The following is a 20,803-nucleotide window of genomic DNA, read 5'->3' as shown; positions in this document are numbered from 1 at the left end:
CAGCTGTCTGTCCCTGGCTCCGTTGTCTCTCTAGCTCTCACAGATATGATTGTGCCGATCCCCAAGTCTCTGCCTCTACTCTCTCTCTCTCTCTCTCTCTCTCTTTCTACCCGTCTCTCTTTCCCCCCCTGCGTCTCTGATGTCACACCGCATCCTCCACGCCCCTCAATTCCCCTGTTACGAGAAGAAATGTTAGACTTGTCAATACAGGAAGTCAGCCCACCACCACCACCCCAAACACCGCTCGCCCTCGCCCTTTTCCTCAGCTTCATCTGTCACACAGCTCTTCTCAGTCCTGCCCTGCACTGTCCATTTCAGAGTCAAATTACTTCTAGATGCAAGAACACTACATTTGAAAAGAATATATTCCCTCAAAGGGAGGTGGGGTGATTTTAATATTGCATGCCCAGATCTAACATTAATCCTATGCATGCACCCCAGGCAAGATTAATGTTAGATTATGATTGTTCTATTGCCTCAACTGAAGTATTGATTACGGTTCCATAAGCATGTTTTTCTGCACTCCCTTTGGATTCTTATCTGTCTCTTCAAATAATCTGATATGAAATAAACTTAAATAATAGTATTACCATGACAGTTCCTCTCCCTTTGTGGGGCACAGCGAATATTTTATCACAATTCTCTTGTAGTTTTTGTTGTAAATTGCGCCACAATTTCAACTGATAGAACACAACAAACACCTTTGCTACAAGGCTCTCTGAGATCTATTTTTTATTTTCCAAAAATCACTTAATGTTCATTGCCCCTATGCGCGGACTAAATCCTGTGGTGGGAACCATTTCGTGTCTGTATCGGCATCATAATAAAATTGCGTGTTGCCTTGTCATTGTGAAACCGAGATTCACTAACCAGCTATTGAACATATGGGATTTGCACTTTTGCATAGAAAAGCAATGCTCTGCACAGTTACTGTAGATTGCAAATGCATCAAAAGGTCATAATCACCTTGATAGTTTGTAGATGTTGTGCAGTGCTTACAGTTGAAATACATGGACCATACATCTACTGTTTTAATGATGTATTCCTGTCTTCCTCCGTAGCCTCACTGTGTGCTGTTGGCCTCGAAGGAGAACTCTGCTCCAGTCAAGTTGGGAGGTTTTGGAGTGGCCATACAGCTGGGAGAGTCTGGTCTAGTAGCTGGAGGTACAGTAGTTTCACATCTAGTGAAAGAATGGAACATTATCTATTTATACATTTTAAATTGAATGAATCATCTTATTCATTTACAATTAGCTTGCTTAAAATGGAAAATCCTGCAGGGTAAGGGTTACTGTGGTAACAAGATGAGCAATGTTTTAGACATGATTAAGTACTTTCCTTTGGGATTTTGTCCGGCGCAAGGATATGCAGATTAGGTGAATTCTAAACTTTGCGTAGATGCGGATAGGGTTTTGTAGTCTGCCTTTCTCCCAGAGGATGGTAGGATAGTCCCCAAGGCCTTAGCAGGACAAGCTGATTTAGATGGATGTTATACATTAAAATAATTAACCATTAAATCGTTCTATCTACAAAGTCATTAAGATGTAGATATTCAGAAAAGGAGTGATTTTAAGCGGCAAATAGTGTGCTGGTTTCAGCTTCTCCAGTACATATGGAGAATATGCTTTCTCTGTTTCATGTCATTGTAACTTGGATATCTTCGAGGACTATTGTTTGCAGACGTGAAGGGCTTTTTTTCACAATTTCTGACAATTGTATTGAAAAAAAAAAACATGGAACATGTTTAGATGAATCCTAAAAAGTACTTACATATATGCATAGCCTGTGTATCCTTATACCCTTTACAACCAATTATCTCCCCAGTTTTTCCACCATACTTCCATTTGACACTCTCAAACCCTGCTCTGTCCAGGTCGAGTGGGCACTCCTCATTTCATGGCCCCCGAGGTGGTGAAGAGGGAGCCGTACGGCAAACCGGTGGATGTGTGGGGCTGTGGAGTCATCCTGTTCATCCTCCTCTCTGGATGCCTGCCTTTTTACGGCACCAAGGAGCGCTTGTTTGAGGCCATCATTAAGGGCAAATACAAGGTTAGACAATGTGTTCACCACTGCACCACAACTTTAGCTACAGTTAAGCACATTAGTAGGCTCCTGTCATTGTGCTGTTATGCGTGTCGACATATTTAGTAACATATTAGACTGAATGACCCCAGGTCAGATCAAGCATCTTTAGTCTTTCTTGTTCTCAGCTATTTCTGCGGTTACCTCTTCATACGTGTCCCTCATTTGATGTTTTGCACTTGCATCAAACGGAGAACAGTTAGTTGCTTCTCATTGTGTTAGCAGAAGATATTGAGATAAAGGGTCTGTTTGATGTTTGAGCTGAGAGAATGAGTTTCCTGCTTGCTGCACTACTCTGCAGCAGATGCCTTGACTGCAGGCAGCTTGATGGACGACCCTGTGGTATCTTCCATCAAGCTGCTGTTGCTAAGTGGATAAATAATGAGGTCGACCAACACTGCAAGCTTGCTGTTGCTATAACATTAGAAACAGTGATATTCTAATCAAGGATGTATAAATATTCAAGCATATGTATTATAATTCTGTTTTATTTCTACTTACATGAAAGTGTGTGTCTGTGTGTGTGCATGTTAAGATGAACCCGCGCCAATGGGCCCACATCTCAGAAAGCGCCAAGGATCTGGTGAGACGCATGCTGATGCTGGACCCTGCAGAGAGAATCACTGTCTACGAGGCCCTCAACCACCCCTGGCTCAAGGCAAGGAACACACACTCACACACAACCACACACAACTGCTAGTAATACATTCACAGCCAAGGAGCTTACACTGTAGATGTTGCCAACTTTAGAAGGATAATATTATTGTTGAACATTATGTTTTGTGGTCATGTGTAACATTTACAAACCCATAAACAGACATTTAGTTTGAGGCAAGGCAAGTTTATTTATATAGCACAATTCAGACACAAGGCCATTCAAAGTGCTTTACAGGGGCAAGATTAAAATACACAATACACATTAGAAAAGCGAATGAATAAGACATTTAAAAGCATATTAATAGAAATTTGGATATTTGGTTTGTAAATGGAACAAACTTTGATAACTCAGAGTCACCTTTAGACCACCGGCGTTTCTGATACTTACAAAGAAACACTTCCTTCTGCTCGGAACCACAGCGCTGCTTTCACATCCGTTCTGTGACTGCTCTGATGTGTGTGCGTGTCATTGTGTGTGTCTATGGGCCAACTTGTACTTATGAGGCTTTCTGTTTTGTGTGTTCAGGAGAGGGACAGGTATGCCTACAAGATCCACCTGCCTGAGACAGTGGAGCAGCTGAGGAAGTTCAATGGCCGGAGGAAGCTGAAGGTCAGCACTGTGTTTGTGTTACAGACTCGATACAGTTCAATCACATCAGATAAGGGGAAGTGTTTCCTCCTCCACAGTGTGCAGCTGCACCTGAGGAATGACCCACATTCATTTTATCTTCAGATGCTTTTTAAGTTTCTCAACAGGCCTGTGTTAAGGCCATTCCCCTGACCCAACATCCACAAGATATTTCTCACAATGTCATTTAGGATAGTAAGCATCTGGGAGAATTCGGTATATTTATCAATCCAAATTAAAGATATTGCCATTCAAGTTTGATAAACTTAAATGAGGCGGGCTATGCTCTGGTTCTTATGACACAATAAGTATTTTGAACCAATCACAGCAGTTCTCTGCCAGAAAGTTCTATAGGAACAAGGGCTGTTGCCATGGAGACCGTTTGATACGGCCACACCCACACATTCCTGTCAAACGTTTTAGATGGTAAAATATGCAGTTTAGCCTCTCAGTTTGTTTATTTTTTGTAAAAGCTTATTGAGACACCTAACTTTGATATCATGTATTGAGTTTCACTATTTAAGACCAGGTTTCCAGAGGCTTCAAGGCTTCATACACACTCTTATAATTATTCAATGTATCCCTGCACATCATGGGACTCCATTGGGGCTTTATGTAATAGCTGTATTATCCCTACTCTGTCTCCCAGGGTGCAGTGCTGGCGGCCGTTTCCAGCCACAAGTTTAATTCTTACTATGGCGACCCCCCAGAGGAGCTCCATGACTTCTCAGATGATCCCACCTCCTCAGGTAATTCACACAACAGAGCCCTGTCCTGGTAGCCTGGAAATCCAGACCCTGATATCTTGAACGATAGAGGGTCTGGCCATGATCAATAGTAATTTCCAACTCAAGGGGCGGATCCTACTCGTGCATTTCAAATGCCACTGCACGCAGTTGGATAGCACTACAACCAATCAGAGCGATGCACAAGGTGACGTAAGCCCCTTTCGTTTAGCGAACAGCTGTTAAACTGTTAAATTAAACGTTTGCCGCTGTCGGTCGGCAAAACAGAACATTCCACTTACTTGCTAATGAAAGATTTGAGTGCCGTCTTCCGAGGCCAAACTCAACATATCCGCAGCCATCTTTGATGTTTACTATCACGGCTTCGACGTCGCATGCACGTCACTGTCGTCATCCGGTTACGTCCTCCCCAGAGTACCATATAAGGGGCTCTGGCGCGCCCATATTAGATAGAACCAATTGAAACCATAGCCAGATTTCTGGTTTTCTTGATAAAGCTTCAACGGATCCAGTGTCCAGTGTCCTCGTGTCCAGACCAACACACGCAGCAAATTTAATTTGCCAGCGCCTAGTGGCAGGTCTGGGAATGCCAGGCTACTGTCCTGGTTCAGCTAGATCCAGTTCTTTCCAAATGTCTCCATAACAGACAGATGTAGTTACTAGTATGTGCAGGTAGAATGAGCGTACAAAGAAGATCCGATAATTTTGAATTTTCAAATGATATAACCTTAAGGAATTTATTGTGCTGTGTAGGTTATATAGTGTCATTTAGATATGGTGTTAAGGTAATGTAGTAACTAAATGTTCAAATTCAAATCTACTTAAATACAGGTGCATCTCAAAATATTCTAGATTCATTACATATAAAGTGAAATGTATGTATGTACCATTTCTGTATTATAAATCCTTTTTTTGTTACATGTGTTATATTCTAATATTTATATTTTGAGATACTGGATTTTTTTCATTCCATGAGCTGTACGCTATAATCATCTAAATTCAAGCAAAAGAAAGTCTTTGACATATTTCACTGTATAATGAATCTAGAATATATTACAGTTTCACTTTTTGAATGAACTTTCCAATGATATTCATTTCTTTGAGATGCACCCGTACGTCCCCAGATGTATCATGTAAGGTCAAAGATGAAAGGTACATCTGCACCGAAGAGCACGTTCACTTTCTTGTTTTCTCTCCAGTTTCTATTCTAGTTCTTTCTGCTCTATAGTAATATATAGTAATGTGATCCCCAGCTGTCTGAGTAGGACTTCCTCTTGTTTGGATGAAAGCAGATGTTGCCCAACAGCCTCACTTCCCTGTCTCAGTCCCTGACTCTCACTTCCTCGACTAGAAGGCTGCAGGCCGTCACTGCCCTTATCTATCAAGCACACATATGAGCAGGGTGTTACTACATCACTCAATGGATGAGTGCAAGGAGAGAAGATCTTAACATGTTCTGCTCAGGTTTCCATGGAGCTACTGCAGTCACACATACTGCTAGCAGCAAGTCCTTTTCTGCTGAGGGAGGCAGTCTGTTGCAGTCGTGCTTCCGGCTTTATTTTTGCCTTTGTAGACCTCAGGAAAAGTGTTGGTTCATATACAGGTGCATCTCAAAACATTAGAATAGCAATGAAAGCTTCATTTTCTTTCTGTAATCTAATCCAACAAGTGAATCTTTCATACATCCTTTATTCATCACACATGAAGTGAAATAATCTAGAATAAACATTCTTTCCAGAAGGTCGATATTTCTGTATAATATGATGAATCTGGAATATATGAATGTTTCACTTTATGAATGGATTCATCCATGATATTCTAATTTTGGAGACACACCTGTACTTGTGTAGTATAGTAGATGCTTGGCAGATTATTCCTAGACCTGGCTGCTTTTGCTACTCTTTCTTCTATCAGTTCTCTGCCTTCTCCTCTACCTGCCCTCATGTTTCTCTCTCTGTGTCTGTCCTTCTCCCTCTGCTAGTGAGGTGTAGCTGCTGTAAACCTCCTCTAATCTCACCCTTTCTTTCTTTGCCGTTGTTTTTTCTTGTGCTGTGCTGTCTCTAGGACTGCTAGCCGCTGAAAGTACGTATCCCCCTCCCCACCCATAGACCGTTGGTGTGTGACATCATCATGACATCATCATCACCGCCACCATCATTACAGTGTGCATTTTCTTCTTAGTGTTGATGTGGACGGGTCTTCATCCTTTTTAAAATGGCTACTTCTGTGTCATCTCTTCTGTCTCCATTTGCTTTAATGAGTGTGCTTTAAATCCAGATCTAAAGATGATCCTCTGTTTACATGCATATCCATTATTCCAATATTAACACTATATTTAGGTTGTTACTCTGAGATATCATTATATTAGCATTTTGTCATTTGTAAGCTTAAGGAAGTAGTTTAACATGTGTATCCCTAAATGAAATGATATGTTGCATGTAAACAGACCTCTATCAATGTTTTAACATCTTAAACAGCATGGTTTCTCTTCTGCAAAATCTCTGTCACGGCCCATAGTAATAGTTGAATCAAATTGTCATTTGTTCTGTTCTCAAAGCTCATTATAAGCACAGCATTATACATGTTTGTAATTGGGATCATTTGCTCCATATCCATCTTTCGTGGGTTATTCCATTGCTTGTGTCCAGTCTCTCGCTGACCGAACTCCGGCAGTGTTTGTTGTCCTATTCCAAGCCAGAAAATCATAAAAATTGGAGTCGCTGCAGGATTAAAAAAAAGCTTCAAGGATGGTGTTATTCATAGTCTGTAAATTGAACACATTAAAAGAAGGATTAAAAGACGGAGGCAATGCCCTGGTTCGGCTGTGGAGGCCTTGGAAAGCTTGGAACATGTTATATCATCTCACATACCACTAACACATTCGGTGCTCATTTAAGGATCAGCTTGCGGGTACAAATGTATCGGTCAAAGCTGGTCTCTAAACGGCCGTCATTGGTAAACCTGATTTACTCTGACCACGCTGAATATCATTTAAACACATCACTCCCTCTCACCAAGGAGCTTGTTCACTATGTTGACCACATGTTTTTAAAGACCTTTTATTTGATGTGTTTTTTTTTTATACATACAATATGTGTTTAATTTGTGGAAACGCAACACATTTGGCCTGAGAACTTCTAAAGTGATGGTATATCAGATATGACTCCTTTTTCTGAATACTTTTTTTTTTCCAATTTTTTATTTTCCAATGTTTTCGGGTGTACTGCTCCTAACCCCACATCCACACTGTGACTATCTGAAGTGACTTTATTCTGATGTTTTATTGATGCAATGTACGCTGTGTCTCTGGTTTTGCTGCATGTGTGGGCGAAGCAGCAGGTACTTGGGGTTACAACAAGTTCTGAGTGTTTGTGTGTGTGTATGCTTGTTCTGTGTTTGTGTTGTATCGTTCGTCTTTCTTTTTTACTGTTATTTTTTGCCTATGTCGTTTTCTTTGCCTGTTTGTGGATGTGAAACAGGAAGCGTGTTTGTGTGTATGCGTCTGTCATGTTCAGTGTTTGCATTCTGTGTTGTGTTGAATGTTTGCAGGGACTGCTTGGTGTAGTGCATGGGATTCAGTCAATATCTAAATGTTCTAACTTCTTCGTGTGTGTGGTTTTGTGTTTGTGTGTGCGTGTGGTTTTGTATGTACAGGGGCAGTATCACAGGTTTTGGACAGCCTAGAGGAAATTCACGCTCTGACTGACTGCAGTGAAAAAGACATGGACTTCCTGCACAGTGTCTTCCAGGACCAACACCTCCACACCCTGTTAGACGTGAGTGAACCACAGTAGCGGAACCTCTTCCTCTGTAATGCCAAAAGTGTCCAGTAGGTGTCATGACTGCTCAAGAGTCAGCATACACTCGCTATTTGAGCCCTCGGCCTGCTATCCTGTACTCTTAGATTTGTTTTCTTGTCACAGTGTGCTTCTCCAATTGACTTCTGCAGTATCAATGTTGCCTCATTATATGTCGGCTGTTGTTTATCGTTTCAGCTTTATGACAAAATCAACACCAGGTCGTCCCCTCAGATCCGAAATCCTCCAAGTGACGGAGTGCAGAGAGCCAAAGAGGTGAGGAACGCGCTGCTCATGTTCAATGTATAACAAGGGACAATTGAAATGACAACAGTCATTCACAAACTGGGCTTTTAAACCACTTACCTTTATGTTTTATAATCTATGATGTCGTCATTTAAAAATGACGAGGTTGATTACTGTCTCCTTCACCAGGTACTGGAAACCATCTCATGTTATCCAGAGAACATGGAGGCCAAGGAGCTCAGGAGGATCCTCACACAGCCACACTTCATGGTGGGATGTTACAAAAAACACACACACACAGAGCAACATACACATTCTATTTCTTCAAGACAGGTTCATATATTTTGGTCTGGGCATGTAGAGCATGCTTGTTGGTGTGTGGGATTAGGAGGGGTAGGGGTCTTTTGACAATCCACATAACTCCCTCAGCCACAAAGCTGCTTAGCACCTGAGCTGGTGCGAGGTATAGACACCGGCAGGGGGAAAAGAACACAGCACATTATCTCTTCAACTGCTTGTGTCTGAGGGGCCTCTGCGTGGCTCCATTGTGGATATACAGGAACATTTGCATCAACCGTCCCAATACCACCGGGTTTGTCAGATGAGTCTGGAAGCTCAGACCTGGGACAAGAAGAACTGCTTGGCAAGATAGAATTGATGGACATGAAAACTGCAAACTGAGGCAGAGGAAATCACTGGTGGATTTCCTGTAAAGGTACATCTTTGGTGCCTGTGACTGATTGCCATTAACAAATGAGCGCAGCTTGTTTTGCGGCTGCCCTTTTCATCTCAGTTGATTGTAATAGGATGCAAAGGTATCATAACAAATGTATTATTATAATAATTTAATATATCTTATGTTTTATTTTAAGAAGTAGATGACTAAACTCTTAGCCTTTGTAAGTTGTAGACTTAATGTTTGTTGTTTAACTGTCACTTAAAAAAGTGGGCATCAGCTAAACTCATTTAGCTCAGTGAGAAGCTCGAGGGGTTGAGGTGTTTCGCTGTGCGGAATCAGACCATGACACTCTCTGGTGTTGTAATGCCTCAGGTTAGCTTCAATCCAATTACCCCAATTGCTCTCTGACCTGACTGGCTGGGTTTTAATGTTGCCACAGACAACGGTGCTACTAGCAGAATGGGTGGTTAAGGGCTTATGCATGATAACCGACGGAAGGAAACACATGTCTCACCTCTTAATTCTTTCACTTTAAACCTTTTCCTGTGCTAATTTAATAATGGCACATGCAGTCACTTTTTTGGCTGTAATGTCAAACTGTGGTTTGAATCCATTGTTGATGCTTTCTTAGACATCCTCTTTTTAATAGCCACACTCATGTTCACCACAAGTCCAAAGGTTTAAAGTGCCAGCTCTTACAGTCCTGCATCATCTGTGAACATGTTGATGAGCAGATGTTAATATTTGGCAAAGCAGCTAGTAGGCACGCTGTGTCATTTACATGATTAGTACCCAGAGAGGATTAGCGAAAGTCACACTCTTTCTAATGGGGTAGCCTTCCACTCACATACACAGCAGTGATACTGTCTGTGTATAACCGCTTGTACCTTCCTGTGTGTTTTCCAATAAGTGGTCATTCACCCATAAGCCTTTGTTCCTCTTTTCCAGGCCACAGTTCCAGTTAACTTTGCTTGTTGCCGCCAAACTGTGTCTACAACATTGCCTTGACTTGCAGTGTCAATGGTGGCTTCATTCCCACTGGCTTTATCAATAGAAACAATTGTAATATGTGCATGTGTCCTGACTGTCTATGTCCCCTCCAGGCTCTGCTGCAGACCCACGATGTGGTGGCCCACGAGGTGTACAGCGATGAGGCCCTGAGGGTGACTCCTCCCCCCACCTCCCCTTACCTCAACGGAGACTCTCCTGACAGCACCAACGGAGACATGGACCTGGAGAACGTCACCAGGGTGCGACTGGTCCAGTTCCAGAAGAACACTGATGAGCCCATGGTGTGTACACCCAAACATTGAGCACATCCATTCACTTTGCCCCTTCATCCGACCAGTTGTTCATTGACTATGTTTATAACAGATCCAGACAATTACATTTTAAGCGATCATTGTGTAATCAGTTAGTTTGCCAACCTTGGTGACATAGGAGCAACTTCAAGAAATTGATCTCCATACAAGGCGTGTGTGAAGACGCCCTAAGTTGACACTTCCTTTACCCATTTCACATGAAAAGTATTCTAATAAGTTGTGCACCATTAGAAGAAAGTGTTCCTTTTACCATAAATTAACTCTTGAAATACCAGCAGTACAGCTCCGTTGTTACAGAAAAGGGAAATAGTCCACTTTCAGTAAGATGAAAGTAACAATAATGCATGTTTGATACTACTCTAAAAACCTCAGTGACTCTTGTGTTAAACAAGAGCTAGACAAGAGGTGAATACAGCTGGCCTCTCAAAAATGGATCTTTCAGTCTAATCCCCCTTAAAGACTCAAAGTTGAGCCATCTGGTTTATTGTGGCAGCCTTGCTCCCAAGCAGGACCACAACTGTGCATTAGGGTGCCATTGGAATCAGGGCACAGTATGCTATACAGTAGTGTGCTGTACTGAGACGATGCTGTATGTGGCACCACACTGTTCTGATCAGTGAACCATCTGTTTGTCTCTTTCAGGGCATTACTCTAAAGATGAACGAACTCAACCACTGTATTGTGGCCCGCATCATGCATGGTGGAATGATTCATCGACAAGGTATGCATCCATATAAAACCACTACTCTATGTGCAGCATTACATCACAGGCACATTGAGCCATTGCTTTTGTGAAGTAGGTGAGGAAATGACAGTTGAGTAATTATAATAATGAATGGGATAATGTGTAATGAAACTGTTCCTTACATTATAAGGACTCCCTTTGGAGCCATATTTCTGGCCTCTTTGTGTAGCGCTGATGTTAAAACAGCCAAACCCTCATGTGTAGCCTTTGTTAATTGAATATTTGTGGGCTTCAGGGACTCTGCATGTAGAAGATGAGATCCGAGAGATTAATAGCATCAGCGTTGCCAATCAGACGGTAGAACAGCTCCAGAAGATGCTGGTAAGTCACATACATCACACTTTCCATGTTTGGACTGTGCAGGCAGATTTTCAGTCTGCAGCTTTGTCCTGGGCTTAAATGACTTTTACCTTCTCAGTTTCTTTATGCTATTATTGTTGGGTCTTTTTCCCCTTAAAAACATGCATCTTTTATTTTGTCCTTACAGAAGGAGATGAGGGGTAGCATCACCTTTAAGATTGTACCAAGTTACCGGTCCCAGTCCATGTCCTGTGAGGTAGGGTATTACAAACACACACACACACACACACACACACACACACACACACACACACACACACACACACACACACACACACACACACACACACACACAGGTATAGATTTTTTGTATCTTCAGTAGGGCAGTAAAACGTTATATTTTGTATTTTCTGTTGCAGAAAGAGTCACCAGATTTGTCCCAACAGTCACCTGCAAATGGTCATGCTAGCGTCACTAGCTCCATCCTGGTACGTATCAGTTTCTCCTTTCCAAGTAGCATCAGGTTGGCAGAAGGAAAATGCATTAAATATGTATTTTCTGCTGCTGTTGTTGTAATTTGTAATTTTGTTGAAGATCTTACACTGGGACAACACACAGATAAATGATAGCTATTCACAGTGTTAAGGTTCATACCAAAAACTACTTGATTTGACATACTCGAGTTTGTTCCATACAAGAGTACAATATAATGACAAATGCATTATTAGCTCATTTTGTCTAGTTTTGAATGTGTTGGTTAGTGTGCAATGCTGTGCAACAAATACTTACACAGAATCTTGTCATCCCAACTAGGACCTTCCATCCACGATCCAGCCCAAAGGCCGTGTGGTGAGATTTTCTAATTCTTTACTCCACAACTGCAACTGAGTGCTCCTTCCTATTGCCTTACAACCTGCTACTTTCATAACAAACTAACACTCATCCCAACTGTCCAAGTCTGCATGTCTGTACTGATGTCTGTGTACACTCATAAGTTCCATTTAATCTGTTCCTTTATTACGTCCCAATGTCAGGCCTCAGCTTTAGTCTGCTTTGGCCTCCCTCGAATGTTGTAAAGGGTTCCTACAGTTAAAAAATAAACGAAAAGAAATGTTTCGGAACCCTTATTTATTTAGATCACAACATCCTCTTTAAAGCATTTTTCATTGTTTATTTCGGCCATTTTTGTCTGTTTCATGGGTGCGTGAATAATCATGCTCCCAAATCACACATACACAGTAAGCATAATGATTACTCATATCTTTCATTTAGCATCCAAGTATGGGTCCTTCATCACACCCTCTGTTTATGCCCCCTCCCCCAACGTTTTCTTCTGCATGATATATGTGTAAGTGTGTGTGATGCTCTCAACCCCATAGATCGTCAAGTCTGCCATCAAGGACAAATTGTCCATCAAGGTAAGATGTCTCTAAGTGGACTCTTGGTAGAAGTAGACCCCAGCTCCTCCCACCCCCATGGCAAAGTTTGGTTCCTCATCATAGTGGTGTCCAGATCCCATGCTAGCTGCCCAGGCTTAGTCTTCATAGCTGGTTCGTCAGTGGACATAAAAGCCAACACTGTGGATGTATGCGCCGTATAAGCTGCCAATAACAGGGATACGCCCCCAGGCAGAGTTGTGGTAAAGGGCTTTGGACCATTTCGTCTTGCTGTTCATTTATCCAAGTGTCTGCGCTCTTTCCTGCTTTTGCTTACGCGACCCTGATTTCCCTCTTGCTGTCTTTTCATCTTTTACGACAAGTGTCAGAGCCAACTTTCTGACTGCTTATGATTTAGTTGCTAGTCTTCTTTCATATGGGCAGCTTGGCCCAGCATACTCTTTCCCATGCATTCTCCTACAACCTCAACACTATTCCTTGCCACTGTTTCTGCACCTGACCCATTCTTCTCTCACTGTCCCGCTCTTCCAGATTTATGTGCGTGCTCAGTTTGAGTACGACCCGGCAAAAGACGACCTCATCCCATGTAAGGAGGCGGGCGTTCGCTTCCGGGTCGGTGACATCATTCAGATCATCTCCAAGGACGACCACAACTGGTGGCAGGGAAAGCTGGAGAACACCAAGAACGGGACTGCTGGCCTCATCCCCTCGCCCGAGCTACAAGAGTGGTGAGAAGAAGCAACACTATTCATCTGTGCTTTATTCACAGCACAGATGTGAATAAAGCACCTTACATACACTATGGCTGTCCTATACTACAGCCCTGCACCAGGGTCAGTTTAAACTGTTTGCTATTATATTTTCTGAATTGTATGTGTTATATTGATGGGCATATATAAAAATCTTCTTTCTTCTTAGCACCACTAATTGAACATTATAACCATCTATGTCAGTGCAGCTAAACAGCCCTAATGTTGCTCCTAGCATCTTGGTGCATAACTATACAAAAAATTTACGTACTCTTCAGGTCTTGTAGTATGTAGTCTCTAGTATGTATATTAATGTAAAGTCACACAGACTAGGCAAGATCGTTTACCAGATCATGTGTTGTTTTCAGGCGTGTGGCGTGTATAGCCATGGAGAAGACCAAACAGGAGCAGCAGGCCAGTTGTACCTGGTTTGGCAAGAAGAAGAAACAGTACAAGGATAAGTACCTGGCCAAGCACAATGCAGGTAGGTTAACAAACACAGAGGTGACCAAACTAACAAGCATTTCATTTGATAGTTAAACAGTGGAACTCAAAGCAAAGAAGAGGTACTCCATCTGTTTGTGCAGTTGACCCTAGTTAAAGTAGGCAATCCACTCTCTTATACACTTGAGAGTTGCACTCCTACAACCCGTGATTGAATTTGGAGAACTTTAAAATGTGGTGTTTTGATTTCCATGGTATGTGGGATGAATAGTCCTAATATTCCACCCTTGTGTAACTGCTGCTCGCCTGTTGCGTTTTCCCTTCTGACAGACCTCTCCTACTTATGTCTCAATTTTCAGTAACTAACTTTGTTGCAATTAACAGCTTTTGATGTTTACAATTTTTATGTTATGGTGTTTTTTTTTTGTTGTTAAATTCTTTTCTGGTGTCTTTTTTATTAACCCTTCCACTCCCACCCTTTGTCCATATTTCATGCTGTCTCTTACCCAATGACATGGCTGCATGTAAGTAACTCCACACAGCTGGCGTCCAGCTTCTGTGTTTTCCTCCTCCTCTTTCTGCCCTCTTCCTAATGTCTCTTTGACTTTTGAATGGCGGCTGCTTTGTTTGGAAATATTACCAATGTAATCAAAATGGATAAGAATGCTAGTGAGCTTAGAAATGTTTGTTCAAGTTGTTTGACTCTCCATAGGTTTGCTTGGGGCACATAGCGTCATCTGACACCTCAGCTTTAAATATTTCAAAGCCATCTGATTGAGGCTTCTACACTTGATTGAAGCCACAGGGACAAAACATTGGAATTGGATGTTAATCTCAATATAACTGACATTGTCTGTATGCCCTCTGATTGCCAGTTTATTAAGAGCACCTAGCTTAAACTAATGCAGTCGGATACAACAGTTCTCTTATGAATCCTAACTTCATGTTTCGTTTTTTGTTAAACTATTTTTAGAGAGGTGCTGAATCAACGTAATAGTCATGTTAGTCTGAGCATGTGGTGCTATTGAATTGTATTGCATGATGCTGAAGTATTCTAAATAGTTATGCCAATGAGTTAAAAAACACCTCTGCATGTAACCCAATATATATGCAATTCAACCGCAATACAGCCTCCAAAGCTCAACAGTATGACCTTCCTGAAGTGGATTTCTATGTGTACTGTTCTACCAGACTCTACTAGGTTTAACTAGGTGTACTTAATGAGCTATTTTAACCACTTGCTTCACAATTGACCTACGGTTAGTCCGATTTGATTGAAGATTTCAATATAAATAGACGTTATTTTTTTGACCCCTTAACTAAACACAATCCACCATGTTAGCCCCTCAAAGCTGAGGCTGTGCTAATCGAACGTTTCTCCTCTGTCGTGCAGTGTTTGACCAACTAGATCTGGTGACGTACGAGGAGGTGGTCAAACTGCCGTCATTCAAGCGAAAAACACTGGTTCTGCTTGGTGAGTAAACGCAGCACAGTAGTCATTTGTTTGTGTGGGACAGGGAACACACAGTTTGCACCACTGATTTTGTAAATGAAGATTACATTAATACCTGATATCACGGTACAAATAAGCAAAGCATGGACAGTTTTTAACATTAAAGACTATCACTAAAGTATCACTAGCAACTAAGTCACTGTTTTGAAGTGTCTCTTACTGGATTGACCAAACCACTGTTTAATTCAATTGTCTGTGGTCTTTTAATTCAGGTGCACATGGAGTGGGCAGGAGGCACATCAAGAACACACTCATTACCAAACATCCTGACCGCTTCGCATACCCCATCCCTCGTAAGGACACACACACACACACTCATTTACACACACTTACACTCACACACTTATACTAACATAACTCCTGAAGTCCAACAAAACAGCGTGAGGTGGTTACATGTCATATCGTAAAACATTCTCAGTTTAAACAAGATCCATAAACTGACACATCTTAACACTCTCAAATCAGCTAGTCAATTGGTTTCAAGCTCCGGTGTTCAGCTGTGAATAAAATATTAGAAAAAGAGGAATGTACAAGAAACCAACGGTAACTAACTGTGCTGTGCACCCTATAGATATAACTTCACAAATATTAGAATACTAAGCACCATTTTCTTTCAACAACACTGCACAAGAGAGAGCAACATTAACAGGTCTGATTCAAGATGTCAACTGTACTCAGTAGTAAGCGTCATATACTGTTTTACCGTGAAAGAACAGAGGAGGACCGTATTCTATCAACTATTATTTTCTAACTATCTTTCCCTCTGTCTCTCCACTCAGACACGACTCGACCTCCTAAGAAGGACGAGGAGAATGGGAAGAACTACTTCTTTGTGTCTCATGACCAGATGATGCAGGACATCAGTAACAACGATTACCTGGAATATGGCAGCCATGAGGACGCTATGTACGGAACCAGACTGGAAACTATCAGGCAGATCCACACCCAGGACATGATCTCTATCCTGGATGTTGAACCACAGGTAACTTGGGACAAGAAATAAATACATTTCTAAAAGAAAATTCAGATGCACAGACCGTTTGACATGACAACTTCATGGTTATAAAAGAAAAAGAAAAAAGTCCTGGAGTCAGTTGTGCATACAAATCAAAACAACTGGACAAGTTTGGATCTAGCACCATCTGAATTCACTGCAATCGCATCATTGGAAATGTTCCAGCTGCACAAGGACAATATGCAGATGTATTCAGCTGCCCCACACAGCATCAGCATCAAATACGCCAATTAAGCAGCATATTATGAGCAGAGGAAACAAAAGCTATGTGATTTAGCCAAAAAACTGTTAACCACACAGCTTTAACATTACATGAAATTGTTAAGAAATAATGTGGACCAATATACATTGCCTTTTTATGAGCTCAACCTCTTGTTGACCAATCGTTTGGTCAAATAAAAATAGGCCAAATTCAGATGCAAAATACATTGGATAAAACACAATGTATTGAGGAACTGCTTTAACTGTCCATCTCTTCCATCTCATATGTTGCAGACGATACACATATGGAAAGAAAGGGGTTTATTAGGTGTTGCTGTGTTACTTAACCAGGGCCTCGCAGCGCTTTGAACTGATATGAGCTTTCATCTGTGAACAATTAAACCAAACTAAATGTTTCTCTCTCTTTCATCAGGCACTAAAGATCCTCAGGACAGCTGAGTTTGCTCCCTATGTTGTGTTCATTGCAGCTCCCACCATCACCCCTGGCATGACTGAGGTTAGTGAGGTATAGTCACAAATACTTTCTTCTTTCCTCTCCCGCTAATGCTAGTTTTTGCTGTTATTTGCACTTACTAACTTTCATTAACTTTACTTGCAATACCACTGGCATTGTAAACATAAAGTCTAATATGATTCCACAATATAATGAGACTATATTCTCTATTTTTCTTCAATCTTTTAATTGTAAACTGTGGTATAAACAACTTCATTAAAGCCACAAACCAGTCTGTAATTGGGGATAGGTTGCTCAGTTGACTTTAAACAAATCCAACCACCTTAACATCTCTTACTATCATCCTTTTTGCTTTGCTCAATGTTTCTCTCACTGCCCGTGCCCTGTCTGCTTTAAGCATGTTTGTATTCTTTGGCATGCCTATTTTCATTTGCACTCAAGGTTCCAAAGTGGTGCAGGAAACTGCCTGTAAGTACTGTAGAAAAGCCTGTCTGGCATCTGTGTTTGTGTAGCTCTAGTTGTCTAGCTCTTCATTCTTATTCCTCTCCATTGCCCCATTCCCTCCTATAATCCTCTTGATGTTGTTTTCGCTATTTTGATTGCCATTCAGTTTTTTCCCACAGTCCGACAATAGCTGCCTCGCAGGCTGAAATTTTAAGCTGACATGCCTATGCTATATTTAAATAATCAAGAGGTTTGAAGAAGACCAGTTGTTTACTTTTTGCCTGTCGTTTACACTTGGCAAATGAAAGTGAGCAACTAGCTTGGTAGCTATTTGTCTGACAATAGAATGTTGTAATCAGCTCACTCATTAATCAAGAGAGAGTCTCAGTATGTTGGTCTTATTTAATCAATGGGGGAACAACAAGCCAGATCAACAACATCAAAATGATACAATGCTGATCAATCTGTTGCTGAGCAGAAATCTTTGAAGCTGTAAACCAGACAACGGCCAAATGTTATATTTTGCCAATTTATATACTCAACATGTTACAGCTGACTCAATTAGAAATGAGCTCTTGCAGTTTTAAAATTGCACTTCCTATCACTTGGCTTATTATGAACATATAGCAAGACTGTAAACAGTGATTGAAGCTCCCTCCGTTTTCCCCAGGACGACTCTCTCCAGCGGCTGCAGAAGGAATCGGAGATGCTGCAGGTGACCTACGCTCACTACTTTGACCAGACCATCATCAACAATGAGATCGATGACACCATCCGACTGCTGGAGGAGGCTGTGGACCTGGTGTCCACCACTCATCAGTGGGTCCCTGTCTCCTGGGTCTACTGACACACACTCCACCTCTGATCCAACATGGATGCTAAACTTTGCTCTGGAGTCCCCCTCAATCCCCTCAGTCTCTCTCATCACAATCATACATTTCTGTAGATAAACTGTTGGTGAAAAAAAAGAAGGGAAATGAAGAAATGAATGACTCTGACGCCTCACTACAGAGACTTCATCCTGCCCCCACCCCCCTTTTCTCAACAGCCTCAAAGGCATATTGTTGTGTACATATATACATATATATATAAATGATAAAAAAACTAAGTGAATATGGTTCTGTCCTTATATAGTTGAAGGGTGGGAAGTGCAGGGGCAGTGTGGTAGATATTTTGTACTTTTCTTTTGTAATCGATGGATGGGTGGTAATATTGGAAAGGCAATAGCGAGCATGACCATTAAGCAGTCTTATGTGGGTGCCTGTGTGTATGTGTGTGTGTGTGTGATGACCTTTTTAAGGCACAGTACTTGTGGTACTCTTATGTCCTCCTCTGAAACGTCCCTTAATCATCTCGGCCCCTGTGACAAACAAGCCGAACTTTGAAGCACATTAGAAGCTGCTATAGTGGCGACAAGTTAACTCCCTCAGCTCCAAATGCAAGTTTGAGTGAAGCAAAAAGCACAGGAAACTTGGCAGTTTCTTTCTTCCTCGCCCACGCCCAGCCCTTTATTTATTTCACTGGCCCTCTGTGCCTGTCAGTATGTCGAAGGAGCACACTGCATCCCTCTACGCCGTCTTTCCGTGTGTCGCTATAGTCGTACCATGCTTTCCTTCCCAGCCTCTGACGGTCTTTGTTTACATCTCAGTTTGCACAAAATGGACAATGAAGAAGACGTGTACTGCATCTTGTCCCACAGTTTTGATTTTTGTCTTACCGGCCCGCTCTGGCTGTGTTCAATGGAACTGGAATATGCCTCTTGGGGCCTGGAAAGCTATGAAGAAACCCTAACATCCACCACCACCACTGGCTCCTGAGCTGGAAGACAACATAATACAAATAAAGGATAGACATAAACTGCCTTATCAGAGCCTCGGGGAAGAAGTCAGTAACACCTATGCACACCCCTGGTTTCTGCCAGACAGGCTACCATGACAACCATTCCCTTCTTCCCTCACACTGAAATAGTGAGCCATGCCTGGTAAAATGAACGCGTTCATGTCTGTGTAGGAGGGGAGGGGCCTCATCTAGGTGGGATCAATCCAATCCTAGAGCCACCATTTTGGAACTGTTATCTGTTGTCTTTGAAAATATAAGGAGTATTCCTGTTTTGAGGGGGAGAAAATAACTCTAAATTTTGTGTGTAAATGTTTCAGTGGTGCGTACGTCATACGAGTGAATTTATCAAGAGCCAGTGTATATTAATCCTTAAAAGAAGCTCGGTATGTGACATAACCTCTTCAGGCTTTACCTGAAGTGGTACAAAGCTGCTCCACCTATAGTTACTAAGTATACAGAATACAGACACATTAGTTAAAGGGTCTAAACAAATGAGTGTGGTGTGGCAGCTGTTCTTCCACTCCAGGTAATGTTTTTTTCATTTTGAGTCCTGTGTAAATTTCCCCTGCAGATGACAAAAGCAGCTCTTCTGTATGAAATGTTGTTCTTTTTTGTTATTTCATTTTTTCAAAAAATATATTTCCTTTTACGTGTTTAAAGTAAACCGCCTCGTCTTCCTTCTGTTACTTTTCAGGTGTGTGTGTTAGAGAGAGAGAATGTGTGCATGATAAAGTGTGGTTGTAGTAATGATTGATGGCCACAGGAGGGCGCCTGCACTCACGCTCTGAATAGGATTTAACTGACTCCATAAATGTCCGTTGGTGTAGTACCTCATTGTGGCCACATGAAGGAAGTAAAGAGGCGTCATTATAAAGAGATGTATGTCTTATTAAAACAAGTTCCTCTCACTGAAAATAGACAATGAACACTTCTTAAACATCGGGCAAATATACATATATAAATATAATCTTAATTTTTCCTTCATAATATGCTATGCCAGCCTAGGCTACCTAGCGCTAGGCTATGCTATGCTACTTTGCGCAAATGCCAGGTCCTCTGTAAAACTCCTGCTGGTCACATTGTTTGGGCCCATAACCCCTCATTTTTACCTCTCAGAAAGTCCCAGTTGGGGAAGCAACTTTCCCACAACTTTCGTATCCAGGCACTAGTGTTGCCAGCAGGACTTGAACCACAGTTCGTAGTGACGATGTTTGAACATGCACCGCCTCTACCTCCCAACGCTCCCACACAGCGCCACGAACCTTTCGTACTGGAAGTCTTTCTCGGATATGTAAATTCGTCGATGCCGTTTAGAAGTAGTAGTGGTGATGATGCTGAATTGATGTTCAAAAAGAATCGAAGTGAAGAGAGAGCCGTTGTGGAGCTGGACTTGGACTTGGGGTTCTAAGTCTCGAGCTGGGTTGGGGTTCTGGGTCTCGAGCTGGAGTCTCGAGCTAAATCTGTTGACACTTGGGGTCCGGCCTTACAATACAACAGCAGGGCTTAGATTCACCAACTGGTTAT

The 20,803-nt window shown here is 41.8% G+C and overlaps 1 protein-coding gene across 4 annotated transcripts in view; it reads left to right on the top strand.

Moving 5' to 3' along the window:
* LOC307269710 (peripheral plasma membrane protein CASK) overlaps nucleotides 1-19,924 on the top strand; it is a 36,428-nt gene extending 16,504 nt beyond the window's left edge. Inside the window, exons 6-26 of one of the 4 annotated variants that reach the window (XM_080052721.1) lie at nucleotides 1,062-1,164; nucleotides 1,874-2,049; nucleotides 2,618-2,740; nucleotides 3,266-3,349; nucleotides 4,017-4,116; nucleotides 7,768-7,889; nucleotides 8,109-8,186; nucleotides 8,346-8,426; nucleotides 9,939-10,127; nucleotides 10,800-10,878; nucleotides 11,138-11,223; nucleotides 11,390-11,458; nucleotides 11,622-11,690; nucleotides 12,016-12,051; nucleotides 13,131-13,327; nucleotides 13,717-13,832; nucleotides 15,186-15,266; nucleotides 15,518-15,598; nucleotides 16,085-16,287; nucleotides 16,955-17,038; nucleotides 18,111-19,924. In XM_080052721.1, the coding sequence (XP_079908847.1) occupies nucleotides 1,062-1,164; nucleotides 1,874-2,049; nucleotides 2,618-2,740; nucleotides 3,266-3,349; nucleotides 4,017-4,116; nucleotides 7,768-7,889; nucleotides 8,109-8,186; nucleotides 8,346-8,426; nucleotides 9,939-10,127; nucleotides 10,800-10,878; nucleotides 11,138-11,223; nucleotides 11,390-11,458; nucleotides 11,622-11,690; nucleotides 12,016-12,051; nucleotides 13,131-13,327; nucleotides 13,717-13,832; nucleotides 15,186-15,266; nucleotides 15,518-15,598; nucleotides 16,085-16,287; nucleotides 16,955-17,038; nucleotides 18,111-18,287 (2,334 nt within the window). In that variant the 3' untranslated portion in view covers nucleotides 18,288-19,924. Of the gene's footprint in view, nucleotides 1-1,061; nucleotides 1,165-1,873; nucleotides 2,050-2,590; nucleotides 2,741-3,265; nucleotides 3,350-4,016; nucleotides 4,117-7,767; nucleotides 7,890-8,108; nucleotides 8,187-8,345; nucleotides 8,427-9,938; nucleotides 10,128-10,799; nucleotides 10,879-11,137; nucleotides 11,224-11,389; nucleotides 11,459-11,621; nucleotides 11,691-12,015; nucleotides 12,052-13,130; nucleotides 13,328-13,716; nucleotides 13,833-15,185; nucleotides 15,267-15,517; nucleotides 15,599-16,084; nucleotides 16,288-16,954; nucleotides 17,048-18,110 lie in introns of all 4 variants that reach the window. The other 3 variants (XM_080052720.1, XM_080052719.1, XM_080052718.1) reach the window with 3 other exon arrangements.
* The last annotated feature ends 879 nt before the right edge of the window (nucleotides 19,925-20,803 follow it).

The sequence above is a fragment of the Ammodytes marinus genome (genome assembly GCF_949987685.1).
Source record: "Ammodytes marinus genome assembly, chromosome: 24".
Classification (NCBI taxonomy): Eukaryota; Metazoa; Chordata; class Actinopteri; order Uranoscopiformes; family Ammodytidae; genus Ammodytes; species Ammodytes marinus.
Note: the sequence above shows the minus strand (reverse complement) of the source record. Positions and strands in the feature narration are given on the sequence as shown.